At 41.9% G+C, this 27,324-nt stretch overlaps 2 protein-coding genes across 3 annotated transcripts in view; one reads left to right on the top strand and one right to left on the bottom strand.

Annotated features, from left to right (window-relative positions):
- The window catches only part of LOC307219868 (DGAT1/2-independent enzyme synthesizing storage lipids-like), a 142,966-nt gene extending 135,204 nt beyond the window's left edge, over positions 1–7,762 (bottom strand). The window contains exon 1 of the mRNA XM_079983392.1: positions 7,703–7,762. The gene's annotated coding sequence lies outside the window, so the exon portion shown is untranslated. The remainder of the gene's footprint in view (positions 1–7,702) is intronic.
- Positions 1–26,808, top strand: LOC307219862 (DGAT1/2-independent enzyme synthesizing storage lipids-like). Of its 2 annotated transcripts, none has more exons than XM_079983376.1 (7): positions 1–108; positions 20,554–20,929; positions 22,754–22,918; positions 24,447–24,637; positions 25,041–25,101; positions 25,577–25,716; positions 26,611–26,808. In XM_079983376.1, exons 2-7 carry the CDS (start codon positions 20,650–20,652, stop codon positions 26,713–26,715), a joined length of 942 nt encoding a protein of 313 aa, XP_079839502.1. In that variant the 5' UTR covers positions 1–108; positions 20,554–20,649; the 3' UTR covers positions 26,716–26,808. The 2 variants fall into 2 exon arrangements, with proteins under 2 accessions (XP_079839502.1, XP_079839503.1); XM_079983377.1 differs by lacking the exon at positions 1–108 and adding an exon at positions 10,245–10,342.
- Positions 26,809–27,324: the final 516 nt, after the last annotated feature.

Here is a 27,324-nt window from a genome sequence, read left to right on the forward strand (position 1 = left end):
CTCCATAGTGGTGGAAATTAGCCTATGAAAAAGTAGAGCACCAGACAAGACTTTGCTGCTCTCAGAGAGAGGTGACCAAAGTCAAGGCAATTTAGGCTTACCGGGAATGTAAGTAAAAGGTTTTGTTCACAGAATCATAAACTGTAGAGTTGGAAGGGGCCCAACGGGTCGTCTAGTCAACCCCCTGCAATCTCAACAAACGATCCTTGCTTAGTTTTGCAAATGTGCTAGTTGTTGTGTTATCTGTCAGTTCCTGTTCAGGGATCAGCAGAGAGAGAGAGAGGAATGCTGTCTTGTCTGTGTGCGTGTGTACAAACCAGTTGTATGAAAATCTTAGCCTGTTTCCACATTGTCAACTTAAAACATAGCTAGGATGTTCTCTATTTGCGGAGATGAAATTATGCACTTACAGCTTTCCCGATATTATAACACTGAGAAGCAGAAATTAAATTCCTCCCTATAAAACAGCTATTATTGGAAGCAAAACAGCTGTAGTTTAAAGCCCCCCCCTTATCAATTTTGTCTCTTTACCCATACTTTTTTGTTGAAAGATGTAGTGAAAATAGAGTAAAATAAAAAATATGCAATTCAACTATGTAAAGGTCTGTTTTCAGATGACTTAGTAATTTGTAGACAAAAATGCAATGGCTGTGTACTGTGGCATGGTCCCCAATAACCCAACTGGAAAGAAGTTCTAGAGGTAGTAATAACAGGGTTTGGCCATCGGCATCTGTTCTTTTCTGGCAGCAATGCTGCTATTCCACTTCACATCCCCAGAAAGAGGCACTTTGTGTTGGGATACTGCCAGGGAGACATAGGCCATCACTGCCTCCACGCCAACTCCGGACTCCGGACGTCCATCGACCTCCCGTAGATAGAGTATCAGCAATTAGCGACATGAGCTCCAGAAAATAGCTTTCACATTCCAGAACTGATGCATGCTCTATCAGCAGATAATGCACAGCAAAAGTTGCACTCAGGAGAGCATTATTTACAAGTTTATTCAGCGTCGGTCAGGACAAAGAAAAACATGTCTGCCTGCTAGCGTGTTCAGCGCAGAGAGAGAGAGACACAACAGCTCTATCAAAAACATAAACATCCTGTGAACAGGAAATATGCAGACTCTGTGACGCACAAAAGCCTGCTCCCTTTTAAGGTGGAACGGAAATATCCTAACACTTTGCAGTGAATTCCAAAATGCTGCCACCCATCAGCTCACTGTTTTTCCCTGTGGAGTTTGGAGTTTACAGGGTTAAAGCTCCTTGGTGTCCTGTATCAGGGAGGGGCCTGACGCAGGGCCGTACGTCACAGGCTTTTTCTGTCTTTGTCTGTGAGAGTTGGTTTCACTTTTGACTGAAAGACGCTGCAAAGAAGCTTTGTGTGCTTTTGGCGCAGGAAAGATGCCGGAAAGCTCCAATGGAATGAGACTGATTTATGGCTTGTAAATAAACGCTTTTAGAGATAGCAATGAACTGTCTCTGGACTTGATTTATCCCTCTATCTCACACGGACGGCAGGACCGCTGCAACTCTGTTTTTCCTGCCCAGGTCAGCCCCAAGCAGAGCTGCCCAGGGGAAGCGCTGACTGGACGACAGGATTTATTGCCAAAGGTTATGGATCTTCCGTGTTTCCTGCCAAGTGTGAGGAGGGAAGAAGGCTGCCAGCTTTGAGCTGCTTTGAGCTCCTGGCAGGAAGGGCAGTGGGAGACGCTGGTGAAGAGCGGAGCCAAGAGGAGGCTGCTTCGGAGGGCCAGCTAGCTGGCAACACGTGAGTACGCTTAAGCCCCGTGGGGAGGGAGATGGCTGCTGCTCAGCAACAGCAAGGCCATGAGAGCTACAATATCCCCTTCGAAAGACTCAATGGGGCCAATTGGGAAGACTGGAGTAAGCACATGGAAGGGAAGCAGCTTTGGGAATGTACGCAGGCCGATCCAGTACTTGCCCAGCCCAATGCTGCAGCTGCAGAGGTGGAGAGGGTTGCAGGGGCGGTGAAGAAAGACAAGAAGGCTATGTCTCATGTGGTGATGGCGATTGAAGCGTCACAACTCCCTCATATTGATGGCTTACGTACTTGTCATCAGATTTGGTCCACTTTGACTAGAATACATCAAAGGACTACAGCTGGGGCAAAGATCCATGTGATACGTTCTCTGTTTGAGAAGAGACTGTCCCCAGGGGAACCGATAAGGGATCACATTGCTCAGATGCTGACTATCTTTAGCAAGCTGCGTCAGCTCAACGTACCCTTCCCAGACGAACTTAAGGCTTATACGCTTTTAAGCTCTTTGGACAGGAGTTATGAGAACTTGGTTCTAACGATGGAAACGATGCCGCCGAACGATTTAACGATGGAATATATTAGCGGGCGCCTAACTGACGAAGAATCAAAGCTGGGAAGGAGGGTGCAGGCTGCACCCCAGGAAGGAGTGGGGGGGGCAGCAGCCAGGAGTAGCGAAGACTGTGTAAAAGCCTTCGTCTCCAAAAGATGCTATCGGTGTGGTAGCAACACACATCTGGTCCGCAATTGTCTGCTAGAGGCCCAGGAAGGCAAGGACACTGGCCGGAGAGGAATGTCAACAAAGCAAATAAGCGGCAGTTCCAGGGCTGGTTCCCAGCAGAGACGTGGGAAAGGAGCAGGCCAGGAGAGAAACAAGGACAAGGCTTCTTATCATCTCACAACTGCGATGGTGTCTCTGGGAAACTGCGAAGGCCCCCGTCGGGGGGAGACTGTTGCCATGGCAACCTTGGAAGACAGCCAGAGAGCCACATTGTCTCTTGTTGTCCATATGGGAGCGACCCACAGCCTGGTGCCATCTGGTGGACTCCTGAGAAATTGCAAGACAGTTAAATCTGGACGTTTTGTCATGATGGCAGATGGCTCTAAGAGACAGTTAACTGAGACTGGTTTTTTATATTGTCCTTTTATAGATCATGAGGTGCAAGCTTTTGTGGTCCCCGATCTTGCTCATTCTCTTTTAAGTGTATCAGCTCTTATTGCTGATGGGTTTGATGTGGTGTTTACTAACAACATGTGTTATTTTTACAGGGATGGGAAGAAGCTCCACAGCGTTGAGGGGAAGGACAGGCTCTTTCTGGTGCAGATGCCTGTCACTGATGCTACTGTTGCAGAGTCCCCTGAAGAAGCACAAGTGCAGTGTGCAAATGTACCACCACACCATGATTGTTTACATTTGTGGCATCGCAGGTTTGGGCATGCAGGGTGGTCATATGTTAAGAAAGCTGCAGAGAACACCATTGGGTGTGGGTTCAAGGCATGTGATAAATACTTAGATTGTCAAGCTTGTAAGCAATCAAAGATTACAACATGCACATATCCCAGGTCAGAAAGGAGGACCAGCAAACCCTTTGAGCTGGTTCATGCAGATTTATCTGGGCCGATGCAGGTAGCTTCTTTAAGTGAATCGAAGCATGTTTTGGTTCTGATTGATGATTTTTTGAAACACACCTGGCTGTTTACACTTAAACACAAGTGGGAGGCGGCTGCACTGATCAGGGATTGGATCACAGCGGTAGAGCTGTGTTTCTCCGCCAGGGTGGTTTCCTTTCAATCTGATCGGGGGGCGGAGTTCACAGGTTCTGCACTGCAATCTTTCTTCAGGTAGAAAGGTATCAGTCATCGATTGACTGTCCCCTACTCTCCAGAACAGAACGGGGTTGCGGAGAGAAAACATCACACCCTACAGGAAGCAGCGAATGCTATGCTGGCAGACTCGGGTCTGCCACAGTGCTTTTGGGCAGAGAGTTATAAGACGGCATGCTTTGTTCAGAACAGGGTGTTCAATTCAAGTGTGGGAGACACGCCGTACTTTCTGCTGCATGGGAAGAAGCCAAAAGTGGATTTCTTGCATGTGTTTGGCTGTGGGGCTTGGGTCCTCATTCCAAAGCCCACTCGCAGAAAGGGCGAACCAAGATCTAGGAAAATGATCTTTGTAGGCTATGAGCTGGGCTCAAAGGCATGGCGTTTTGCATACCCTACTGGCAACCAGTCTAAGCTGCTTATTAGCGGCAGTGCTGAGTTTTGCGAGCAGAGTGGGTGGAAACGTCTTCATGGGAACTCGGATGTTCTGTTTGACTCAGATGAGGAAGAGGAGGAGGACGAAGCTGAACCTGTTGCTGAGGTGCACAGTCCACAGCCACAGAGTCCAGAACCGGGATCTCCAAGGCAGAGGCTCTGAACCTCTCCAAAAGGGAGTCCCAAGACCCCTCCACAGGTCTCTGTCAAGTCTGAGCCAAGGAGTGACCCATCCTCGCCAGCAGACCCAGCTGTGAGGCCTAAAAGGCGCAGCAGGTCAGAGGGGGAGGTTTCTGACACAGGGGATTGTGTGGCTGGCCCAAGTGAATCAGGCGCAGTTCCAGAGTTCACGCTGAGGAGGTCAGCAAGGTCAACCAAGGGAAAGCCACCGGAAAGGTACGAAGCCACTAGCGTCTGAGTAGGTGTGGCTAGATGTGAACCTGAATCCTTTGAGGATGTTCAAAAGTTGCCTCAGGAAGAAGCTAGCAAATGGCGTGAAGCGATGCAGAAGGAGATGAACTCAATGGAGTCTCTTGGTGTGTTCTCACTCACACAGCTGCCGGCTGGGAAGCAGGCTGTGAGTTGCAGATGGGTTTATCGCCTTAAAGCTGGAGAACCACAGTATAAAGCTAGATTAGTAGCCCGAGGATTCACACAGAAGAAGGGTGTCCATTTCACAGAGGTCTATTCACCGACCTTGAGAGCTGAGACTTTGTTTTTTTTTATAATACATATTTATTAAAGTTTTTGAATACAAATGTATAGATAATAAACAACATTACTTATATTATAATTTCATCACTTCTTTGGACTCCCTCACGTCTCCCGCTCCCACTTACATCGTTACAAAAAGAAATTTTTCCAAGCAAATTACCCACTTGTTTACAATCTTATCTCCGCTCATTTAAATAAAATCTAACAATTCTCCAAAAAGTTTATATTTTCCTTAATCTCACTTATCGTCAAAATCAGATCTAATTCAGTGGTAGGCAGTTATTTATGATCTAGCATCCTTCTTAACATTCAACCAAATTACAATATTTTTGTAAATAAATCTTGAATTTCCTCCAGTCCTCCTCAACCCTCTCCTCTCCCAGGTCTCGGATTCTACCAGTCATCTCGGCCAGTTGCATATAGTCCATCAGCTGCATCTGCCACTCTTCCAGTGTGGGTAGATCTTGAGTTTTCCAGCTCTTAGCGATGAGTATCCTTGCTGCCGTTGTTGCATACATAAAAAATGTTCGGTCCTTCTTTAACACCTTCTGGCCGACAATACCCAGAAGGAAGGCCTCTGGTTTCTTAGTGAAGGTATACTTAAATACCTTTTTCAACTCATTATATATCATTTCCCAGAAGGCCTTCACTTTAGGGCAGGTCCACCAGAGGTGAAAGAATGTTCCTTCATGTTCTTTACATTTCCAACATTTATTATCAGACAAATGGTATATTTTGGCAAGTTTAACTGGGGTCATGTACCATCTATATATCATTTTCATTACATTTTCCTTCAGAGCATTACATGCAGTGAAGTTCAGCCCAGTGGTCCACAACCTTTCCCAGTCCTCAAACATAATATTATACCCAATGTCCTGAGCCCACTTTATCATAACCGATTTAACCATTTCGTCTTGTGTATTCCATTTTAACAGCAAGTTATACATTCTTGATAATACCTTAGTCTTTGGTTCTAACAATTCTGTTTCCAACTTCGATTTCTCCACCTGGAACCCTACCTTTTTATCATTTTTAAAGACTTCTTTAATCTGAGCGTAATGTAACCAGTCTCGCACTTTATCCTTCATTTTCTCCAAACTCTGCAATTTCCAATTGTCTCCATCTTTTTCTAATATTTCCCAATATTTTGGCCATTTGGCCTCCATATTGGGTCTTTTTCGGGCCTTAGCTTCCAGAGGTGAAAGCCACCTCGGAGTTTTGTTTTCCAATAAGTCTTTGTATTTTGTCCAGACATTAAATACTGCTTTCCTGACAATATGGTTCTTAAAGACCTTATTGATCTTAACCTTGTCATACCATAAGTATGCATGCCAACCAAAGGCGTTGTTAAAACCTTCCAGGTCCAGTACATCAGTGTCTTCGAGAAGTAGCCAGTCTTTTAGCCAGCAGAAAGCTGCGGCTTCATAATACAGCTTTAAGTCTGGCAGGGCAAAGCCCCCTCTTTCTTTCGCATCAGTTAGTATCTTAAACTTAATTCTGGGCTTTTTGCCCTGCCAGACAAATTTAGATATATCTCTCTGCCACTTCCGGAAGCACTCCATCTTGTCCACAATCTGCAATGTTTGGAACAAAAACAACATCTTTGGCAATACATTCATCTTAACAGCAGCAATTCCGCCTAACAAAGAAAGCTTCAATTTTGTCCAACTATCCAAGTCTCTCTTAATTTCAGACCAACATTTTTCATAATTATCCTTAAATAGACTCAGATTCTTTGCTGTTATATTTACCCCTAGGTACTTTACTTTTTTAACCACAATTAGTTCTGTTTCTCTCTGAAACCGTTCCGACTCTGTATCTGTCAGATTTTTTCCCAGCACCTTAGTTTTCTGTTTATTTAGTTTAAATCCCGCCACCCGACCAAAATCTTGAATCAATTGTAATACTCTTATTGTACTAGATTCTGGCTCCTGCAGGGTCAGAACTAGGTCATCTGCAATAGCTTTAAGTTTATATTGTTTCGCTCCGACCCCTTTCCACCCATTCTTGCTAGGAATGGGGCAGCCCTCATCACTGGTATTTGAGGAATGATGTATTCCAGAGGGGCACTGTTTCAGCTAAAACAACATGTTTTTATCTCACATATATCTGAATCTGAATGCAATGCTTTCCCCCTGTTGGCTTGGACAGTAGTGTACACTTGACATCAAAGGTAAAGGTAAAGGTACCCCTGCCCGTACGGGCCAGTCTTGACAGACTCTAGGGTTGTGCGCTCATCTCACTCTAGAGGCCGGGTGCCAGCGCTGTCCGCAGACACTTCCGGGTCACGTAGCCAGCATGACGAAGCTGCTCCGGCGAACCGGCACCAGAGCAGCACACTTGACATTAGCTACCATCCATATCTATCCCAGCTTCAAGTCAACCCTGACTAAAAGAAATTAACATCCTAGCTGTGATTTAAGTTGACAGTGTGGAAACAGGCTCATAGTTCATACAACTAGTTTTTACACGGACAGTCTCATGGACTGCAAGAAGATCAAACCTATCCATTCTGAAGGAAATCAGCCCTGAGTGCTCACTGGAAGGACAGATTGTGAAGCTGAGGCTCCAATACTTTGGCCACCTCATGAGAAGAGAAGACTTCCTGGAAAATTGAGGGCACAAGGAGAAGGGGACGACAGAAGACGAGATGGTTGGACAGTGTTCCTGAAGCTACCAGCATGAATTTGACCAAACTGCGGGAGGCAATGGAAGACAGGAGTGCCTGGCATGCTCTGGTCCATGGGGTCGTGAAGAGTCGGACATGACTAAATGACTAAACAACAACAACAACAGGACATTTGCAAACGAAGCAGGGTCTACTATGGTTTCAAACTGAATGAGAGACTTTGATGAGATTCCTGCATTGAAGAGGGTTGACTAGATGACCCTTGGAATCCCTAGTCCAGTTCTACACTTTATGATTCTATGAACAAATTGCCTTTGCTTCAGTCACCTCTCTGTGGATGCAGCAGAAGTCCTGTCTGGTGCACTTTTTTGTAGGCTAATTTCCACCCCTATGGAGACACATCCCTTTCTGTGCTGCTTTAAAGAGACTGTGATGAGTGTGCCATTTGTATGAAGAAACCAAGCATTGTGAAAAAGACTGCTAAGAGGTTGTGCACATTTGTAATTAAAATTATTGTAATTAAAGTCACACCTACAATTGCTGCCATGTCACATAACAACATATTGGGTCACAGAACACCAGCTATTGACTAAGAGGTAAAGGTAGGTATTGTGACAAGTGTGTTACCTCCATTTGCTGGTGGCTTCTCCCACTATAAGATGTGTATGAGATAGGAACATGATGTAATACACAAACCTTAATAACATGTTCTGTTTACAATATTGAATCCTAGTGCTGCTCCAGTAAAAGCTCTTCCATTGGCACCATGCTGCATGTAATTATGCAGCATGTATTGCTTGCTTTGGAGCCCCAGAAATTCCAGGTTGACATGCTCTGATATCAAAGGGTCTCTGGCATCCGGCACATGTTCAATACTGTCAGGTGGTGGTGAAGGATCCAAGTCCAGCATGCGTTCATCAGTTAAGTCAGAGGAATAATTGCATACATACATGTTGGTCCATTTTACTCTGTCATGCAGTGCCTGCAATTCAGTCCCAGACTCATTAAAAAGTGAAGTTCATCAGGCAGTTTACAATATGATGATGATCATATCTATCTACATCTACATCTACATCTACATCTACATCTACATCTACATCTACATCTACATCTACATCTACATCTACATCATCTACATCATCTACATCATCTACATCATCATCTACGTCTACGTCTACGTCTACATCTACATCTATATCTATTGTCAGGCTTTGGGGGATTTTATCCCTCCCCCTCCCCCGGTGGCAGCAAGAAGCAGAGAAAAACAAGAAGAGTTCTTACTAATGAGTTTATTCAATCATCACAGCAAGAGACAATGGCATTGCTCCAACTGAGATCCTCTCCACTCCCTTCCTACCAACAGCACTTTTCCTTACAGTGGCCACCAGCGGCTGATTGTCTCTGAGTCCTTTGCTCTTGCACTCTCAACAAACGCCGGGTTCTGGGAGAAGGGGGGTCAGAAATACTCTCCAGTGATAACATCTCAGCTGGCTGCTCTGGCTCTGGCTCCTCACCATGGCATATCTTTCTAAACATATCTGTAACTTGCCTTGGAATGCCCCAAAATTTGCTCTCAGCCTCAGTTTCTTGCTGGTTATTCATCTTCTTGTAAAAACAGAGCAAAAATGAGGAAGCACAGAGAACCAAATACACTATTCTCAATAATGGATAAAGCAAATCAGAAGCATAAATAACCACTCTGGGTGATCCACTGAGCTCAGGTATTGCTGTGAGTCGTGAAGGCCGCTCCCTGCAAGGCCCTTTCCACCTGGCCTAGGGGGTGGGGCCCAGACTCACCAGCTCTACTAAAGCGGTCCCTGGTGAGACCAGAGGGACACTGCCTGATGACAAACCCTAACTATTGGATTATTTTGCCCCATCTTTTAGTGCCTGCCAAAGAGCTGTGTCATGCTTATGATAATGTTTTATTCTTTTGTTAGTTAGTTATGCTGTTTTAAATGTGCATTTTATATTTGACCTCACGTAGCAGTGATTTTAAAAAAAGTTTAAGTTTTGTTTTTTGTTAACTTTGTGGAGTGTGTATTCTGTAGTTTACCTCCTTTGTAATGTTTTATTTTGAAATCTTTGGGATAAATCTTATTTTGAAATCTTTGGGAATAGGAAGGCAGAAATCCATTCGTAGGGAAGTTTGTGCTGAGCCCATTGTCTGAGAAGGATAATTCAATGGTGAAATTTGAAGTGATGATGCAGTGCCCTTCTATAAGGCTGGGGGATCCATTAAGGTGGTCTGTTTCCAGAGACTTATGGCATCTGGTGGATTCCTGAATACTCAGGAATTTTCAAGTTGGCATGCTCACCACTTCTGTCAAAGTCTTGCTATAGAATTGGGAATTAAGTTAGGCACTTGACAGGTTGGCTCTCAAGTGTCATCCTCAACACTCTCAACTGCCTTCCTCAACACTAAAGCAAACAGGGCTCCCTCATATTCTCAGGAGTGTCAGGCAATGAAGTAGAACAGTGCCTGGAAGGGACTCAGCAGCTTGCAAGGCAACATCTCTCTCTGGAAAGCCTGTGGTTTTTATCTGCCTTTTAGAAGACAGGAGGGCCTGGATATTTGTTCTTAATGAGTCTATGACTGAATCACAAACAGAGTGTTGCGAGTACAATTCCTACCTTTATTACTTAGTCAAGAACTGATTTTCTGTGACCCAATATGCAATTGTACATTATGAATGTGATTATAGGTGTGACTCCATACTTCATGTTTGATTACAAATGGTCACGACTTCCCTGAAGCAGCCTCCCCACGTCTTCTCTCTTTTTCACAATGCTTGGTTTCTGCATACAGATGGCACACCCACCACAGTCTCTTTAAACCTCCACAAAAAGGGACGTGTCTTCATAGTGGTGGAAATTAGCCTACGAAAAAGTAGCACACCAGACAAGACTTTTGCTGCTCTCAGAGAGAGGTGACCAAAGTCAAGGCAATCTAGGCTTACCGGGAATGTAAGTAAAAGTTTTTGTTAATAGAATCATAAAGTGTAGAGTTGGAAGGGGCCCAACGGGTTGTCTAGTCAACCCCCTGCAATCTCAACAAATGATTCTTGCTTAGTTTTGCAAATGTGCTAGTAGTTGTGTTATTTGTCAGTTTCTGTGCATGGGTCAGCAAAGAGAGAGAGAAATGCTGTCTTGTCTGAATGTGTGTGTAAAAACCAGTTGTATGAAAATCTTAGCCTGTTTCTACATTGTCAACTTAAAACACAGCTAGGATGTTTGCTACTTGCGGAGATGAAATTAAGCACTTACAGTTTTTCAGATATTATAACACTGAGAAGCAGAAAATTAATTCCTCCCTGTAACACAGCTATTATTGGAATCAAAACAGCTGTGGTTTAAAGCCCACATACCCTTATCAACCCCTTCATGGATCACTGCCTTGCCATGGCGAAGGGGCTTGAATAACTCAGAGAGGCTATGAGCTATGCCATGCAGGGCCACCCAAGATGGACAGGTCATAGTGGAGAGTTTTGACCAAACATGCTGTAATGGACTTAATTCCCCTCGGAAGAGAAAAAGTGTTTTCCATATATTAAAAAAGGAACAATTGGACTTGATCTGTCTATAAGAAACACATGTAATGAGGCTACATAGGAAAATACTTATCAATAAGAGATTGGGACAAGAGTTTATTTCATCTGACAAAGTTAAAAAAAGAGGAGTGGTGATATATGCAAAGGAGAGACTTTTACCGAAATTAATCTTCAAAGATGAGCAAGGAAGATATCTGGCAATTGAAATTCAACACCAAGGAGAGAAATTTTTGATAGTTGGAATTTATGCACCGAACGAGGGGAAATCTGAATTCTTTAAGAAGTTACATGAGACCCTACTGGACCATCTAGATTATAATCTGATTTTGATGGGGGACATGAATGGAGTAGTATCTACAAATATGGACAAGGCACAAAGACAGGTAGTCACCAAAGATGGTAGACTACCAAAAACTTTTTTTGAAATGACTGACAATATGGATTTGGTGGACATTTGGAGAATAAGGAACCCTTTGGGAAGAGAGGGAACCTTCTTTTCTGAAGCCAAGATGACATGGACTAGAATTGACCAAATATCATGATAAGTGAGAAATAAGGAAAATATAAATTTATTTTGGAGAATTGTTAGATTTTACCTAAATGAGCGGTGATAAATATTGTAAACAAGTGGGTAATTTGCTTGGAAAAAATCTTTTGCAACGATGTAAGTGGGAGCGGGAGATGAGAGGGAGTCCAAAGAAGAGACGAAATTATGTTATGATATAAGTAATTTTTATTTATGCATTTGTATTCAAAAATCTTAATAAATATGAAATTAAAAAAAAAATAGAATTGACCAAATATGGGTAACTAGAGGAACGGCACCAAAGATAAGGAAAGTGGAAATCTGCCCCAAAACTTGCTCCAACCACAATGCTGTAAGGATGGAGATGAAACAAATAGCAACTGGCTCCTTCAGATGGAGGATGAATGACACCTTATTCAGAGATCAAGAAGTTTACAAAAAGGCCCAAAAAACTTTGAGAGACTATTTTGAAATAAATATGAACACTGAGGTTGAAAAAAGAATAATCTGGGACGCAAGTAAAGCCGTTATGAGAGGGTTTTTGATACAACAGAATGCTATAAAGAAAAGAAGTCAAAATGAGAAGAAAGACAAAATTTTAGAGAAAATAAAAGAAGGGGAGAAGAAATTGAGAGCAAAACCAAAGTCGCAGGAGATTTTGAGAGAAATAAAATTATATCAAACACAATATATGGAATTGATGAATCAAGAAATAGAATGGAAAATCAAACAAATGAGACAAAAGACATTTGAATCAGCGAATAAATGTGGGAAACTTTTGGCTTGGCAAATGAGAAAAAGACAAAAATTAAACACTATTACAAATCTAGAAGTGGAAGGAAAAAACATACATAACCCAACTGAGATCAGAAACTGTTTCCAGAAGTACTTTAAACAATTATACTCACAAGCGCCACAGAAAGAAATGGACATAGAACGATTTTTAAAGGCAAATGGATTACAAAAAAATTCTCAAGAAAGTAAACTGATGTTGAACTATAAAATATCAGAACAGGAAGTAGAAGGTGCCATTCAAAATATGCAATTGGGCAAGTCTCCGGGACTGGATGGGCTGACCTCCAGGTACTACAAATCTTTGAAGAAGTGCTTATTACAACCTTTGAAGGAAGTCTGCAATGAAATTTTGGAAGGGAAAAGGGCGCCAGAGTCGTGGAAAGAGGCATATATCACACTTATACCAAAAACAGAGACTGAAAAGACTCAGCTTAAGAACTACCGCCCCATATCGTTATTAAATGTGGATTACAAAATTTTTGCTGACATTTTGGCTAAAAGATTGAAAAAAGTATTGATGAAAGAGATTCATAAAGACCAAGCGGGCTTTCTCCCGGGAAGACATTTGTCTGATAACTTGAGGAATATAATTGATATTTTGGAAAAATTAGAAGTGAATATAAACACTAAAGCAGTTTTTATATTTGTGGACACGGAGAAAGCTTTTGACAACATTTCTTGGAGTTTTATGAAAAAGAATCTACAGGGGATGGGGGTAGGGCAAGGTTTTGAAAATGGTATAGGTGCAATATATTCTGAACAGAAAGCAAAATTAATTGTAAATAATGTGGTTACAGAAGAATTTAAGATAGAAAAAGGGACACGACAGGGGTGCCCAATTTCCCCATTGCTTTTTATATCGGTTCTGGAGGTCCTGCTGAATATGATTAGAAGAGACCAGTTGGTTAACGGTATACAGGTCGGAGCTAAACAGTACAAATTGAGAGCATTTGCAGATGACTTAGTTTTGACGTTACAGGAGCCAGAATCTAGTACTAAAAGGGTTTTAGACTTAATTCAAGAATTTGGTCAAGTGGCAGGATTTAAATTGAACAAGTTAAAAACTAAGGTATTAGAGAAAAATTTAACATCAATTGAAAAAGAAAGGTTTCCGAACGAGACTGGTTTGACTGTGGTTAAGAAAGTGAAATATTTGGGGATTAATATGACAGCAAAAAATGTGAACTTATTTAAAGATAATTATGAAAAATGTTGGATGGAAGTGAAAAAAGATCTAGATATTTGGTCAAATTTGAAACTTTCCTTGTTGGGTCGAATTGCAGTTATAAAGATGAATGTATTACCTAGAATGTTGTTTTTGTTTCAAACATTGCAAATTGTGGACAAGATGGACTGTTTCAAGAAGTGGCAGAAAGTTATTTCTAGATTTGTCTGGCAGGGCAAGAAGCCCAGAATAAAATTTAAGATATTAACTGACACAAAGGAAAGGGGTAGATTTGCCCTGCCAGACTTCAAACTCTATTATGAATCAGCAGCATTCTGCTGGTTGAAAGACTGGCTGCTTCTTGAGAACACAGACATTCTGGACTTAGAAGGATTTAATAATGCTTTTGGGTGGCATGCATATTTGTGGTACGACAAGGTTAAAGTACATAAAGCATTTAAAAACCATATTGTCAGGAAAGCATTGTTTAATGTTTGGATAAGATACAAAGACTTATTGGAAAATAAAACCCCAAGGTGGTTGTCACCAATGGAAGCGAAAGCTTTTAAAAGACTTAATATGGAGTCCAAATGGCCAAAATATTGGGAAATTTTGGAACAAGAGGGAGATAAATTGAAATTGCAGAGTTTTGAGAAACTAAAAAACAAAGTGCGAGACTGGCTTCATTATTATCAGATAATGGAGGCTTACAAATTGGACAAGAAAATTGGATTCCAGGTGGAAAAATCGAAATTAGAAACAGAATTGTTAGAACCCAAAACTAAGGTTTTGTCAAAGATGTATAACTTGCTGCTGAAATGGAACACTTAGGATGAAACGGTGAAGTCTGCTATGATTAAATGGGCACAGTCCCCATTAAATGGGGACATAATATTATGTCCAATATTATGTTGGACATAATATTATGTTTGCTGACTGGGAACAGTTATGGACCACCGGTATAAAATTTACGGCATGTAATGCCTTAAGAGAGAAAATTATGAAAATGATTTACAGGTGGTACATGACCCCAGTCAAGCTTGCAAAAATTTATCATATGCCCGATAATAAACGTTGGAAGTGTAAAGAGACTGAAGGTACATTCTTTCACCTTTGGTGGACATGCCCAAGGATTAAGGCTTTCTGGGAAATGATTTATAATGAAATGAAAAAGGTATTTAAATATACCTTCTTGAAGAAACCAGAGGCCTTTCTCCTGGGCATGGTTGGCCAATTGGTGCCAAAGAAGGACAGAACTTTTTTTATGTATGCAACAACAGCAGCAAGAATACTCATCGCAAAATATTGGAAGACACAAGATCTACCCACTCTGGAAGAATGGCAGATGAAGATGATGGACTATATGGGATTGGCAGAAATGACCGGCAGAATCCGAGACCAGGGAAAAGAGTCGGCGGAAGAAGATTGGAAAAAGTTTAAAGACTATTTGCAGAAATATTGTAAAATTAATGAATGTTAGAATGATGTTGGACAGAAATTAAGTGGTTTCCAGCTGTAATGCCTTAAGAGATATGGAAAATAAGGTTTTGAAATAAGCAAAAACTAATGGTGAGGATTTCCTGAATTAATAATTTGAATTGGAATATAAGAAAGGGAGGTATGAGGAGGTCCGGAAAATTAGTTAAAGGAAAATAAGTAAAGGGAAATTCTATGTGTTTTTTTAGTTGTTTTTATATATAAATATATATTTGTATTTTTGTTGTTTCTTTTTTGTTGTTTTACAATGTATTATTCTGGAAAATTTCAATAAATATCTTATATAAAGAGAGTTTTGACCAAACATGATCCACCTGGAGCAGGAACCGGCAAGCCACTCCAGTATCCCTGCCAAGAAAACTCCATGGACAAAGACAACAGGCATATAAAATTTATGACGCTGGAAGATGAGCCCCTCAGGTCGGAAGGCGTCCAACATGCTACTGAGGAAGAGCGGAGGACAAGTACAAATAGATTCAGAGCTGATGAAGAGGCTGGGCCAAAGCCGAAAGGACGCTCAGTTGCGAATATGCCTCGAAGCGAAAGGAAAGTCCAATGCTGTAAAGAAAAATATTGCATAGGAACCTGGAATGTAAGAACCATGAACCTTGGTAAGTTGGATGTGGTCAAAAATGAGATGGCAAGAATAAATATTGACATCCTGGGCACCAGTGAACTAAAATGGACAGGAATGGGCAAATTCAGTTCGGATGACCATCATATATACTACTGTGGGCAAGAATCCCGTAAAAGAAATGGAGTGGCCCTCATAGTCAACAAAAGAGAGAAAGAAAGTCAACATAGTCAACAAAAGAGAGAAACAAAAGCTGTACTAGGATGCAATCTAAAAAATGATAGAATAATCTCGATACGAATCCAAGGCAGACCTTTTAACATCACAGTAATCCAAGTTTATGCACCAACCACTGGTGCTGAAGAAACTGAAATTAACCAATTCTATGAAGACTTACAACACCTTATAGAAATGACACCAAAGAAGGATCTTCTCATTATAGGGGATTGGAATGCTAAAGTAGGGAGTCAAGAGATAAAAGGAACAACTGGCAAGTTTGGCCTTGGAGTTCAAAATGAAGCAGGGCAAAGGTTAATAGTTTTGCCAAGAGAACAAGCTGGTCATCACAAACACTCTTTTCCAACAACACAAGAGACAACTCTACACATGGACATCACCAGATGGGCAGCATCAAAATCAGATTGATTATATTCTCTGCAGCCAAAGATGGAGAAGCTCAGCAAAAACAAGACCTGGAGCTGACTATGGCTCAGATCATCAGCTTCTTATAGCAAAATTTAAGCTTAAACTGAAGAAAGTAGGAAAAACCACTGGGCCGGTAAGATACAATCTAAGTCTTTTTTTAAAAAAATATTTTTTATTAACAGGCCAATCACATCACATTGTTCAAATCACATTGGTTCCAAATTATACAGCCAAATTTTAAATTTTTGAGGGTACCCATATATCAAGCTTCGCACGAGTCCAAAATTCCGGATACGTCCAGACACCACTCATTTTACTGCATTAATTAATCAGTTCTATCCAGTTCAATCCGGATAGTCCTTCATTACTTTCTTTCTCATCTTGTTGTAGTCATATATTCCTTTCTTTGCGATCTCTGATGATTCTCACAAGCAGACTGAAGGCTGGCGTCTCTGTGTGGGTTTTGTATTCTTCAAAAGCTATATCAGTCCAGGACAGCCTCTGTTTAACGCTTCCATAAACAAATTAATCTTCGGTCTGTCCTTTATTTTCCAGGCTAGCCAAGTAAATCAAATAGGTCAGAGGGCTCTGTCAGGTCAAACTTTCAATTCCAACACTCCTTCTCTTTCCAACATTCCTGATTCTCCTCCCCCATCCTTCTTTCTCCGGCAAGCCTGTCTTGGCGAGACGCCATTTTTTAACTGCGTCATAAAAATTTTCCACTTTCTCACCGTTCATCTTCTCTCTTGTTGTAATTCATCCCCACACAGTTCTTAAAATCCTGCTTATGATTCTTAAAAAACGCAACAATCTTGTTTCTTTCTGGGGTGGAGGGTTATTTTATCACATCATATAAAGGGAGAAAAAGGGGTTTTCCTCCAACCCCCCCCCCCTTCGTTCTAAACATACAGTCTCTTAGTGGTGACACATCAAAAGATTTACTTATCCATCCGTCGCTCCCGGTCACAGAGATCCATTACTCAGCAGCCTTATCGTCGAGCTTTACTTGATATATGTGCTTCAGCTTCATTTCCAATCATATGTTTCCAATTATAATTCCGAGCTGAAGCAACCAGCACGCGCTAATTGGAATCGGCATCAGGAAGAGCTGACTTCACCAAGGGCTCGTGCCAAGTGTTCGGCACCCCCATCTCTCGGATCAGGGGGTGCATTGTGAACACCGCTGGCAAGACAGGGTCCCACCACATCCTGGGGGAAGGGAAGGCTGCCTACTTCCCATAGCAGCCCCTGAATTACCTCGTATGGGTCAGAGAGATGTTATTGTTGGCCATCTTCCAACGCGCCACCTGGTGGCCCCAAGATACAATCTAAGTCAAATCCCTTATGAATACACAGTGGAAGTGAGGAACAGGTTTAAGGATTTAGATTTGGTGGACAGAGTCCCTGAAGAACTATGGATGGAGGCTTATAACATTATACAGGAGGCAGCAACTAAAACCATCCCAATGAAAAGGAAATGCAAGAAAGCAAAGTGGCTGTCCAACGAGGCCTTACAAATAGCGGGGGAGAGAAGGCAAGCAAAATGCGAGGGAGATAGTGAAAAATACAGGAAATTGAATGCAGATTTCCAAAAAATAGCAAGGAGAGACAAGAAGGCCTTCTTAAATGAGCAATGCAAAGAAATAGAGGAAAACAATAGAATGGGAAAAACCAGAGATCTGTTCAAGAAAATTGGAGATATGAAAGGAACATTTTGTACAAAGATTACCATAATAAAAGACAAAAGTGGAAAGGACCTAACAGAAGCAGAAGACATCAAGAAGAGGTGGCAAGAATACACAGAGGAACTATACCAGAAAGAAATGGATGTCTCGTATACCCTAGGTGGTGTGGTTGTTGACCTTGAGCCAGACATCCTGGAGAGTGAAGTCAAATGGGCCTTCGAAAGCACAGCTAATAACAAGGCTAGTGGAAGTGATGATATTCCAGCTGAACTATTTAAAATTTTAAAAGATGATGCTGTTAAGGTGCTACACTCAATATGCCAGCAAATTTGGAAAACTCAGCAGTGGCCAGAGGATTGGAGAAGATCAGTCTACATCCCAATCCCAAAGAAGGGCAGTGCCAAAGAATGCTCCAACTACTGCACAATTGCACTCATTTCACACGCTAGCAAGGTTATGCTTAAAATTCTACAAGGCAGGCTCAAGCAGTATGTGGACCGAGAACTCCCAGAAGTGCAAGCTGGATTTAGAAGGGGCAGAGGAACAAGAGACCAAATTGCAAACATGCGCTGGATTATGGAGAAATCTAGAGAGTTCCAGAAAGACATCTACTTCTGCTTCATTGACTATGCAAAAGCCTTTGATGTGTCAACCACAGCAAACTATGGCAAGTTCTTAAAGAAATGGAAGTGCCTGATCACCTCATCTGTCTCCTGATAAATCTCTATGTGGGACAAGAAGCTACAGTTAGAACTGGATATGGAACAACTGATTGGTTCAAAATTGGGAAAGGAGTACGGCAAGGCTGTATATTGTCTCCCTGGTTATTTAACTTATATGCAGAATTCATCATGCGAAAGGCTGGACTGGATGAATCCCAAGCTGGAATTAAGATCGCCGGAAGAAATATCAACAACCTCAGATATGCAGATGACACAACCTTGATGGCAGAAAATGAGGAGGAATTAAAGAACCTTTTAATGAGGGTGAAAGAGGAGAGCGCAAAATATGGTCTGAAGCTCAACATCAAAAAACCTAAGATTATGGCCACTGGGCCCATCACCTCTTGGCAAATAGAAGAGGAAGAAATGGAAGCAGTGAGAGATTTTACTTTCTTGGGCTCCATGATCACTGCAGATGGTGACAGCAGCCATGAAATTAAAAGATGCCTGGTCCTTGGGAGAAAGGCGATGGCAAACCTAGACAGCATCATAAAAAGCAGAGACATCACCTTGCCAACAAAGGTTAAAGCCATGGTTTTCCCAGTAGTGATGTATGGAAGTGAGAGCTGGACCATAAAGAAGGCTGATCACCAAAGAATTGATGCTTTTGAATTATGGTGCTGGATGAGGCTCTTGAGAGTCCCATGGACTGCAAGAAGATCAAACCTATCCATTCTGAAGGAAATCAGCCCTGAGTGCTCACTGGAAGGACAGATCGTGAAGCTGAGGCTCCAATACTTTGGCCACCTCATGAGAAGAGAAGACTCCCTGGAGAAGACCCTGATGAGGGCACAAGAAGAAGGGGACGACAGAGGACAAGATGGTTGGATAGTGTTCTCGAAGCTACAATCATGAGTGTGACCAAACTGCGGGAGGCAATGGAAGACAGGAGTGCCTGGCATGCTCTGGTCCAGGGGGTCACGAAGAGTCAGACACGACTAAATGACTAAACAACAACACCCTTATCAATTTTGTCTCTTTTCCCATACTTTTTTGTTGAAAGATGTAGTGGAGATAGAGTAAAATAAAAATTCAACTATGTAAAGGTCTGGTTTCGGATGACTTAGTAATTTGTAAACATAAATGCAATGGTTGTGTATTGTGGCATGGTCCCCAATAACCCAACAGGGAAAGAAGTTCTAGAGACAGTAATAACAGGTTTGGCCTTCGGCATCTGTTCTTCTCTGGCAGCAATGATGCTATTCCATTTCACATCCCCAGAAAGAGGCACTTTGCAGTGAATTCCAAAATGCTGCCACCCATCAGCTCACTATTTCCCCCACCCTCCCTCTTGTTCGGTGTTGTGTTCGCTCCACATAATTTGAGTCAAGTGGATAGCCTCAGTACAAGAAACAACTGTGTAGCAGAGATCACTTTTACTTTGGGGGCACAAAGACACACACTGTCTCTGCTACAAGAAGTCTTCACTCTCTGAGCCCAGAGAGCGTTTCAACATATAAAGTTTTTGCTGAGGAAAAGTGCACACAGAAAGTGCAAAGTCCACTTGCTCAAAAAAGTCCTGCAACTGCCAGAGTTCCCTCTGTGTAGACGTCTTGCAATGTGTCTAACTTCCATCAGATAAGCTCTTCACAAATCCGACACATTTTCCCCAGATCATTCCAACAGTATCCATGTCTCCAATGCCCCACAACAGTGAAGGCTGAAACTTGAGTTCTTTATCTATCCTGGGATATGTGTTAGTTTGCCCAGCAACACAAAGAAGACAGTCACAAGATGCATGCAGCTGCACTTTTAGGGGGTGGGGAACCATTTCTGCTGACTCAAAGAGAAGTGACCCTTTCTCACTTTCCTTAATACTTCAGCAGTGGACTGAAACCAGCTTGCTTCACAAGAAATAAATGGAGTCATACACTTGTCATTTTGCATCTACTTGTATCTACTTAGCAAGTTACAGTGGGGAAAACTAGGAAAATATTACATAGCAGGAGATTTCATGTAATCATGAACACTTCTGGAATGGCACTTCAAACTGATATACTGCATTTTCTGTTTTCCAGGTAAACAGTCGTTGAAAATACCATCAAAACCAAAGAAGGTTTAACTGGATTTCTTTCCTTCCTCGGCATACACGTGGGGCTTCATATCAGGAAACCATGAGCTGCTTTACTCAAATGCTGGGAAACTGGATTAGTTTTCCTTACTTGGAAGAATACCTGAGCTCAGTGGCTCACTCTTGGTGGTTGCGTATGCTTCTGATTTTGCCTTTTTCAATCGTTATAATGACGTATTTGTTTGTCTGTGCAATCTCATTTTTGCTATATGTCTACAAGAAGAGGAATAACCAGCAAGAAACTGATTTTGATACCAAATTTTGGAAAAAGCCAAAGCAAATTACGTTTCAAGTTTTAGATATATATGGAAAGATATGGCATGGTGAGTAAATGTTTCTTTCATACCAATAATTCAGCTCCGATACTTTCATAGGACTGAGCATCAGAATTTCAGACTTGAGGCCCTGGAACAATAGTTACCATTACAGTTTTAACTGTGTGGTGGGTACACAGCAAATTTAATGAGTATATCATCGTGTAGTGAGACTTTGAGGGTGCAATTTTCTTGAGCATCACTAGGTAACCCTGAAGCATAAACTCTGGACACAAACCATGGAATTTGTCAGCAAAGGATGTGGTGATGGCTGCTAATTTGGATGGACACTGTGAGAAACAGGATGGTGGAATACAGAGAGCTTTGGCTTGATCAAGAGGATCCATCTTATGTTCCCATTGCATCCCAGAGTGTAATGTTGCTTTAGATGTTGGAGCATAAATCAGAAACACATTACTAAAACCAAGCTTGGGTCATAAGGATGAAACCCTCTGGCTACTTATGACATGGTCAAGGTGCATCTGTCTGGGAAATTGTTTTCTCACATTGTATAAGGTGATTCAGAGAATGGCCTGAAGATGCCTGAAATTAGAGCTCTTAGGGATGGGAAAAGAATGTGCAACACTCTGCACGGAAGGGTAATGCTGTTCTTCAAATAAAAAAGGCTCAGGAAAATATAGTATTATAACCCATATGAAAGTCAGGGGCATCTTAACCATTGGCGCTAGGGGTGCATGGCACCCGGGCGCCGGGCTCACAGGGGTGCCAGGCTGAGAGTCCAGGGCTGAGCGTTGGAGTCTAGGGAAGAGCCGCCGACAGCCGAGCGGAGCAGAGCCCATCAGAGTTTGTCTTCTGCAGACGGCTCTTCCCCGGACTCTAACGCTCGATCCCAAACTCGCACCAACTTGCCCGCAGCAGAAGAGCCTGTCGGCTCTTGCCCCAGCTGCATGGCAGCTAACTGTTTCAGTGCCATGCCCGGAGCACCATGTAACGTTGTGGGTGCTGCACGATGCATCCTGTTGCATGTGCTGAGCTGTGGGTTCCTTTGCTGGTTTTTCCGCTGTCATCACACGCTCCCAGCACCGCTCAACGTGACGTCCCAGCGCAGAACAATGGGGAATGGAAGTGGCAGCAGAGGAAACATCTCTGGACAGGATCCGCCACGTGCCAACAGTGCCGACAGCAGCAACAAATCCGATGAATAGGAGCGAATGGATCCCAGTTGAAGCAGTTAGCCGCCATGCAGCGGGCGGTGTGGAGGCAGCAGGCAGACTGGGCTGCCTGATATCTTGTTCCCCCCTAGCATGGGACCCGCACCCACGTTCGTACGCCCCTGTGTGTTGGGCGCTGGAACCCCCGTTAGTTGGCACTGCGAGTCACTGCGTCTGCAACCATTCTAAAGATAAACAACTATCTCCTAAAAAAAAGTCAACAACTTTGGGGTCCCCCCTTAAAAAAAGGTCGACAACTCTGGGCAACCTAGGGGTGCCAGGCGGATCTTTACACTCCGGCAACGCATATGCTTAAGACACCCCTGATGAAAGTTTCAAGGAGATTGAAACAGCAAGCCACAGTTTTAGCGCACTCAAAGACTAGGCAATTTTTTTTCCACCTACGCCCAAAATTAAGCAAGGAATGAAGATTCCAGCAGAGGAGAAATATCATTTATTATGTGAGCACAACAGAGAAAGTTCTGGCCCATGTGGATGACAACCTAGTATCCAGAATGCTGCAACATATAGGAGAGCTTTTTAACTGATCTTAAATTTCAGTTTTCTGAACCACAGTGTTTTCTTCCAATAAAAGATTGCAATATTCCATTTATTTTTCAACAAAATAACATTTATTTATTGCATTTTATATTATTTCCAGGTTATGAAGCTTTTGGCATGGAACATCTCCCTAAAGGACCAGTGCTTATTATCTATTATCACCCAGTTTGTACTATTGACTATTTCTTCCTTATCGCTAGACTTTTCAAGGAGACAGGGAGAGAGTGCTTTTCAGTATGTGATCATAGCATATATCGGTTTCCAGGTAAGTTATTAAATTTAACTCATGCTTTTTTTCTTAAAATATGTGAAATATGATATAAAATAAAGCTATAAGATATAAAACAATGCTATAAAATATAAAACAGTGTATCAGGCAAGCAGGTGAAAAACAACACATGAAATAAGTTGGAAACTGCAGGCTTGCTTTTAACCATTGACAACATCAACCTCTTCTCCCAATAATGTTTCAGGCATCGTATTTGAATCAGGCTATGTTTCCAATACAGCATGTCAACCTGGGTCTTTTGGCCCTTGATCACAGATTGCAGGAAAACCTGACCTGACCTCAAAACAGCTATGAGAGTGCTTCTTCTTCTTTCATTCTAGTGATTGCAAGACAATTCCTTTGCTTACATGCAGAAATTTCATGCTTTCTTGTACAACTTGTCTACATTCTTCCTCAGGGATCTAAGAACTGAAGGAATCTGGATAATGTGTCATCTGATTTCTATGCTGTAACTGCAGGCTCTCATATAATAATTGCTGCTAACTTTAATACTAGAATAGGACAAGGTTTAGGAAAATGCGTCTCTGAGTTTATGATTTCCTCAAGTACAAAGAGTTTTGCAAAATTCAATCATTAGTAAAAATGGCTATTCATTACTGGAAAGAACAACGCAAAGAATGAGATTCTGCTTGGGAGCATCTGCACTAGCAAACCACCTGTGCAAAATCCTCTGTGGCAGCTGGGATGGGGTGGGAGCTACAGCTAAGGAAAAGGGCAGAAGCCCAAGTGAAGCCCCAAAGACATGTCCGTGGCTTTCATAGCAAGTCCAACCAATCACCAAATCTGCACACAGATCCCAGAAAACATGGCCCCACCCAAACACATGGCCAATCAAGCACTCCCACACACAGCTTTTATGCCCCCATGTGACACTGCAGTCAAACACATGTGGCACCCTTGCTGTAGTGTTCATGGCCCTCCACTGCCTCTCCCCCCACATCATCTTCCTCTGATGACACCACAGAAAGCTCATGAAAGGAAGGAAGGAAGGAAGGAGCCCAAAGTGTCTCTTTGGGGGTATTCCACTGGTTAATTAATGCAGCATATATTCTCCACCCATATATCTGTAGATGAATCTCTGCTGTTTTGCACCAGCATAGCCTCCTCTGTGCCATGTGTGTATCTCTCTCTGTGTGTGTATGTACTATATCCAAAAGCTCTGCAGCCTAAAGGGATTGAAGTTTTGGGTGGTGAGGCAAGCACTATGAACTGTATTTTTATCATAATGCAAACTTGAATGTACTACAGACTTGACTTGAGGAACACATGTCTAAAATGTGGCCACCTCAGCACTCAACCCCACTCAATGTGCTTTCCAAAAAAAACCTACTGTTAGAACATCTGAGAAAAAGAGGAATTAGCAGAAAGTCCCCCTCCATGAAATCCTAATTGAAATGCAATGGCAGAGAGCTATGCTTGTGATCCATAATAGTGCAATATCTTTGGAACAATGACACTTGTATTGTATCCACACTCTTCTTCTATTTGGGTATTATTTTGTCAGGGTGGAAGACGGGCTTAGATGCGGCCGGGGTGAAAGATTTCAGTAAAGCTGAATGTGTGGAAATTTTGAAGAAAGGCCATTCACTGGGCATTTCCCCTGGTGGAGCTAGAGAAGGAAACTTCAGTACTGACTACAACATAATATGGGGTAACCGCACAGGTTTCGCTCGGATAGCTTTGGAGGCAAAAGTGGTGAGTGATCTTTGTGCAATTTGCATTGCCTTCAGGATTATCCTAGATAAGACGTAATCTGTTGATATCCTTGATCTAGCATCCTAAGTAGTTGAGGATGGCAAATCCCCTCTTTGGGGGTCAAATGATATCTGTATTTCCCACCACTGCTCTTTTTTGTTTTAAAGCTATTAAAATCAATTAAATGTAAAAAGAAAAATAGCTTTTTTCCTCTTCAATTCTTGAAAATCTGGGGGACAGCATGTGCAATTTGAAGTCAATTACATCAGGCTTGTCGTTGCAATACCAGATGCGGAGCATTATTCCTAGTCCTTAACCAAAATAAAGGTGGAGCAGGTGAAGTGAAGAAATTCTCCAGTTCTCAGCTACCTTTTGATTTTGATTTTTGATTTTATTCTTTTAGCCCATCATCCCTATATTTACACAAAACATTTGTGAAGCATACAGGAACATTGGAAAGTCAAGTGAGTACTTTGGTTGATCAAGAAATCTGCTTTCAGGCAATAAACATTTTATTATAATATACTTTTTTTTAGAAACAGAATATCTTTTTACTACTTTCTAGTAGAGTTTATTCAGTGTACACTGATCTGCAAAAGTTGTGCTGCCTGTCTCAGGACTGAGTGAACATGCCCTTGCTTAGTTTTTTATTAGATTTAAAAGATAGCTATAATCTATAACAGTGGTAGGAACCCCAACATGGAGGGGAACTGAGCAGGAAAAAAACCATATTCTGCAGTCTATTTTACAACTTATGACCTTGATTTTTAAAGAGCAGAGAAGAGCTGACAGAATATGCTGCTTTTTCTTTTCCAAAGGACTCATACGCTTCCTCTCTGGGATGGATTGACTGGAATTGCTAAAAACTCAGAATGCCAACTAATTTCAAATTTGATATGGGATCGCTTTCTTACAGACTCTTTTCCCTTTCATACATAGGGCTGACAAGATGGTTATATGAGAAAACACGATTTTTCTACCTTCCCGTATATGGAGGATTTCCAGTGAAACTGAGGACATATATTGGAGAACCCATCCCATATGATCCAAATATAACAGCTGCAGAGCTGGCTGAAAAAGTAAGTTAACTCTACACCTGGAAGTAAAAAAGCAGGATTCCCCCCACCCCCGTTGGTTTCTCTTTTTCAGTTCTATAAAATGGTTTCTGCCTACTGACTTGCTCATTCTATATGACCAGAGATCGGGTTCATTATATAGACTTTTGTGCATTAAGTTCATCACTCAGCTTTCCCTCTCCAGAACTTGTTGAGACCACGAAAAACCTATGCATTTTATGTAGTGCTGCACAAAGATCTGCTCATGCAATAGGACTTCTTCTGCCCACCATATGCCCCAGAATCTGCCCCAGAGGCTTCCTCCAAGCCCCCTCCCCAGTGGCGGACCCAGTAAGCACTGTACGCTCCTAATCCTCAATAAAACTATTACTGAAGAACTTCTGATGTTCGTTTGATTTATTGCAACTCTGTACGTGAATGTGACTCCATTCTACTCTACTATTTTACCCATGCCCTGCTGTGCTGTTTTCAGCCAAGGAACCAGGAGGTGACTGTTTTTTCTCACTAGCCCTGTCAGCCATTGCCATTCTAAGAAAACGAGGGAGGTGTTCATAGTGAGTTCAGGCACCTCTTTTTCTGGAAAAATAGTACTGAGCATAGTGAAATATAACTCAGTAGCATTTCTGCCGTTTTCCTCACATAGCTGGAGGTAAGAACCATGCAGGAAAACTAATACGTACCAAGAAGCCCAAGGCACTTATGTTTGGTTGTATCTCTGCCATTCTCATACAGTGCTCTTGGTAAAAAAAAAAAACCTGTAACTGGAAAAAAAATGGGATTCTTTATTCTAATGGTTCTGATCCCTTTAGCTTTTTCCTCACAGATATGAATAACTGTGAATATCCATTTTGCAATATATTGATATAATACAATATTCCTTTGTTCTTCTTTCAACAGACAAAGACTGCAATTGAAAATCTTCGGGATAAACATCAAAAAAGGCCAGGAAATATATTAAGAGCTCTTTCAGAACGATTTGATAAACATTACAAAGCTGACTAGTCCATATAAAGCAGTTGTAATGTTTATGATCATGCATCTGTAATAGAAAACTTTCATTATTATGTAATTAAAGTCAAGTTAAGATACACAGAATTGTGCTGGATTGTATATTAATTATTGTGAAGGGTCATTAGCTCATTAGCTCAGCCCTTGGTGTAGATGCTGAAGAGTCTAAGTGCCTTCTTGTCCTATCCTGCAAAACTCCCAGAATCCCCCTTTTGGAGACTTTCATCAAAGAGTGTAACAGGAAGGCGAGTGTTTAATTGAACCTTGAAATAATGCTATATCTGAAAGAGTAATGTCTACAAATCTTCTGTATCAAAACAGTGACAGTTCTGTAAGGAAGTAACTGGAAAGTAACAAAAAATTGGAACTGTTCATTTTTTGCTTTGTTTGAGCTTAAAAGGTGTTATTTTGGACTATTGCAACTGTTTCCCCCTAGAGGAAGTTCCTGAAATTGAGGGGAATTTTCCACTTGTAAAAACAAACTGTGTAGCTGGGATTGACCTTGGCTCTTCTATTGTTTAAGTGTTATGGCAGATGGGAAAGAAAAGGTAGACTTGTCACTCCCAGACAAAATAACAAGGTCTGGGAAGACTTGGCAGCGAA

This window comes from Podarcis cretensis (genome assembly GCF_951804945.1).
Source record: "Podarcis cretensis genome assembly, chromosome: 7".
Classification (NCBI taxonomy): Eukaryota; Metazoa; Chordata; class Lepidosauria; order Squamata; family Lacertidae; genus Podarcis; species Podarcis cretensis.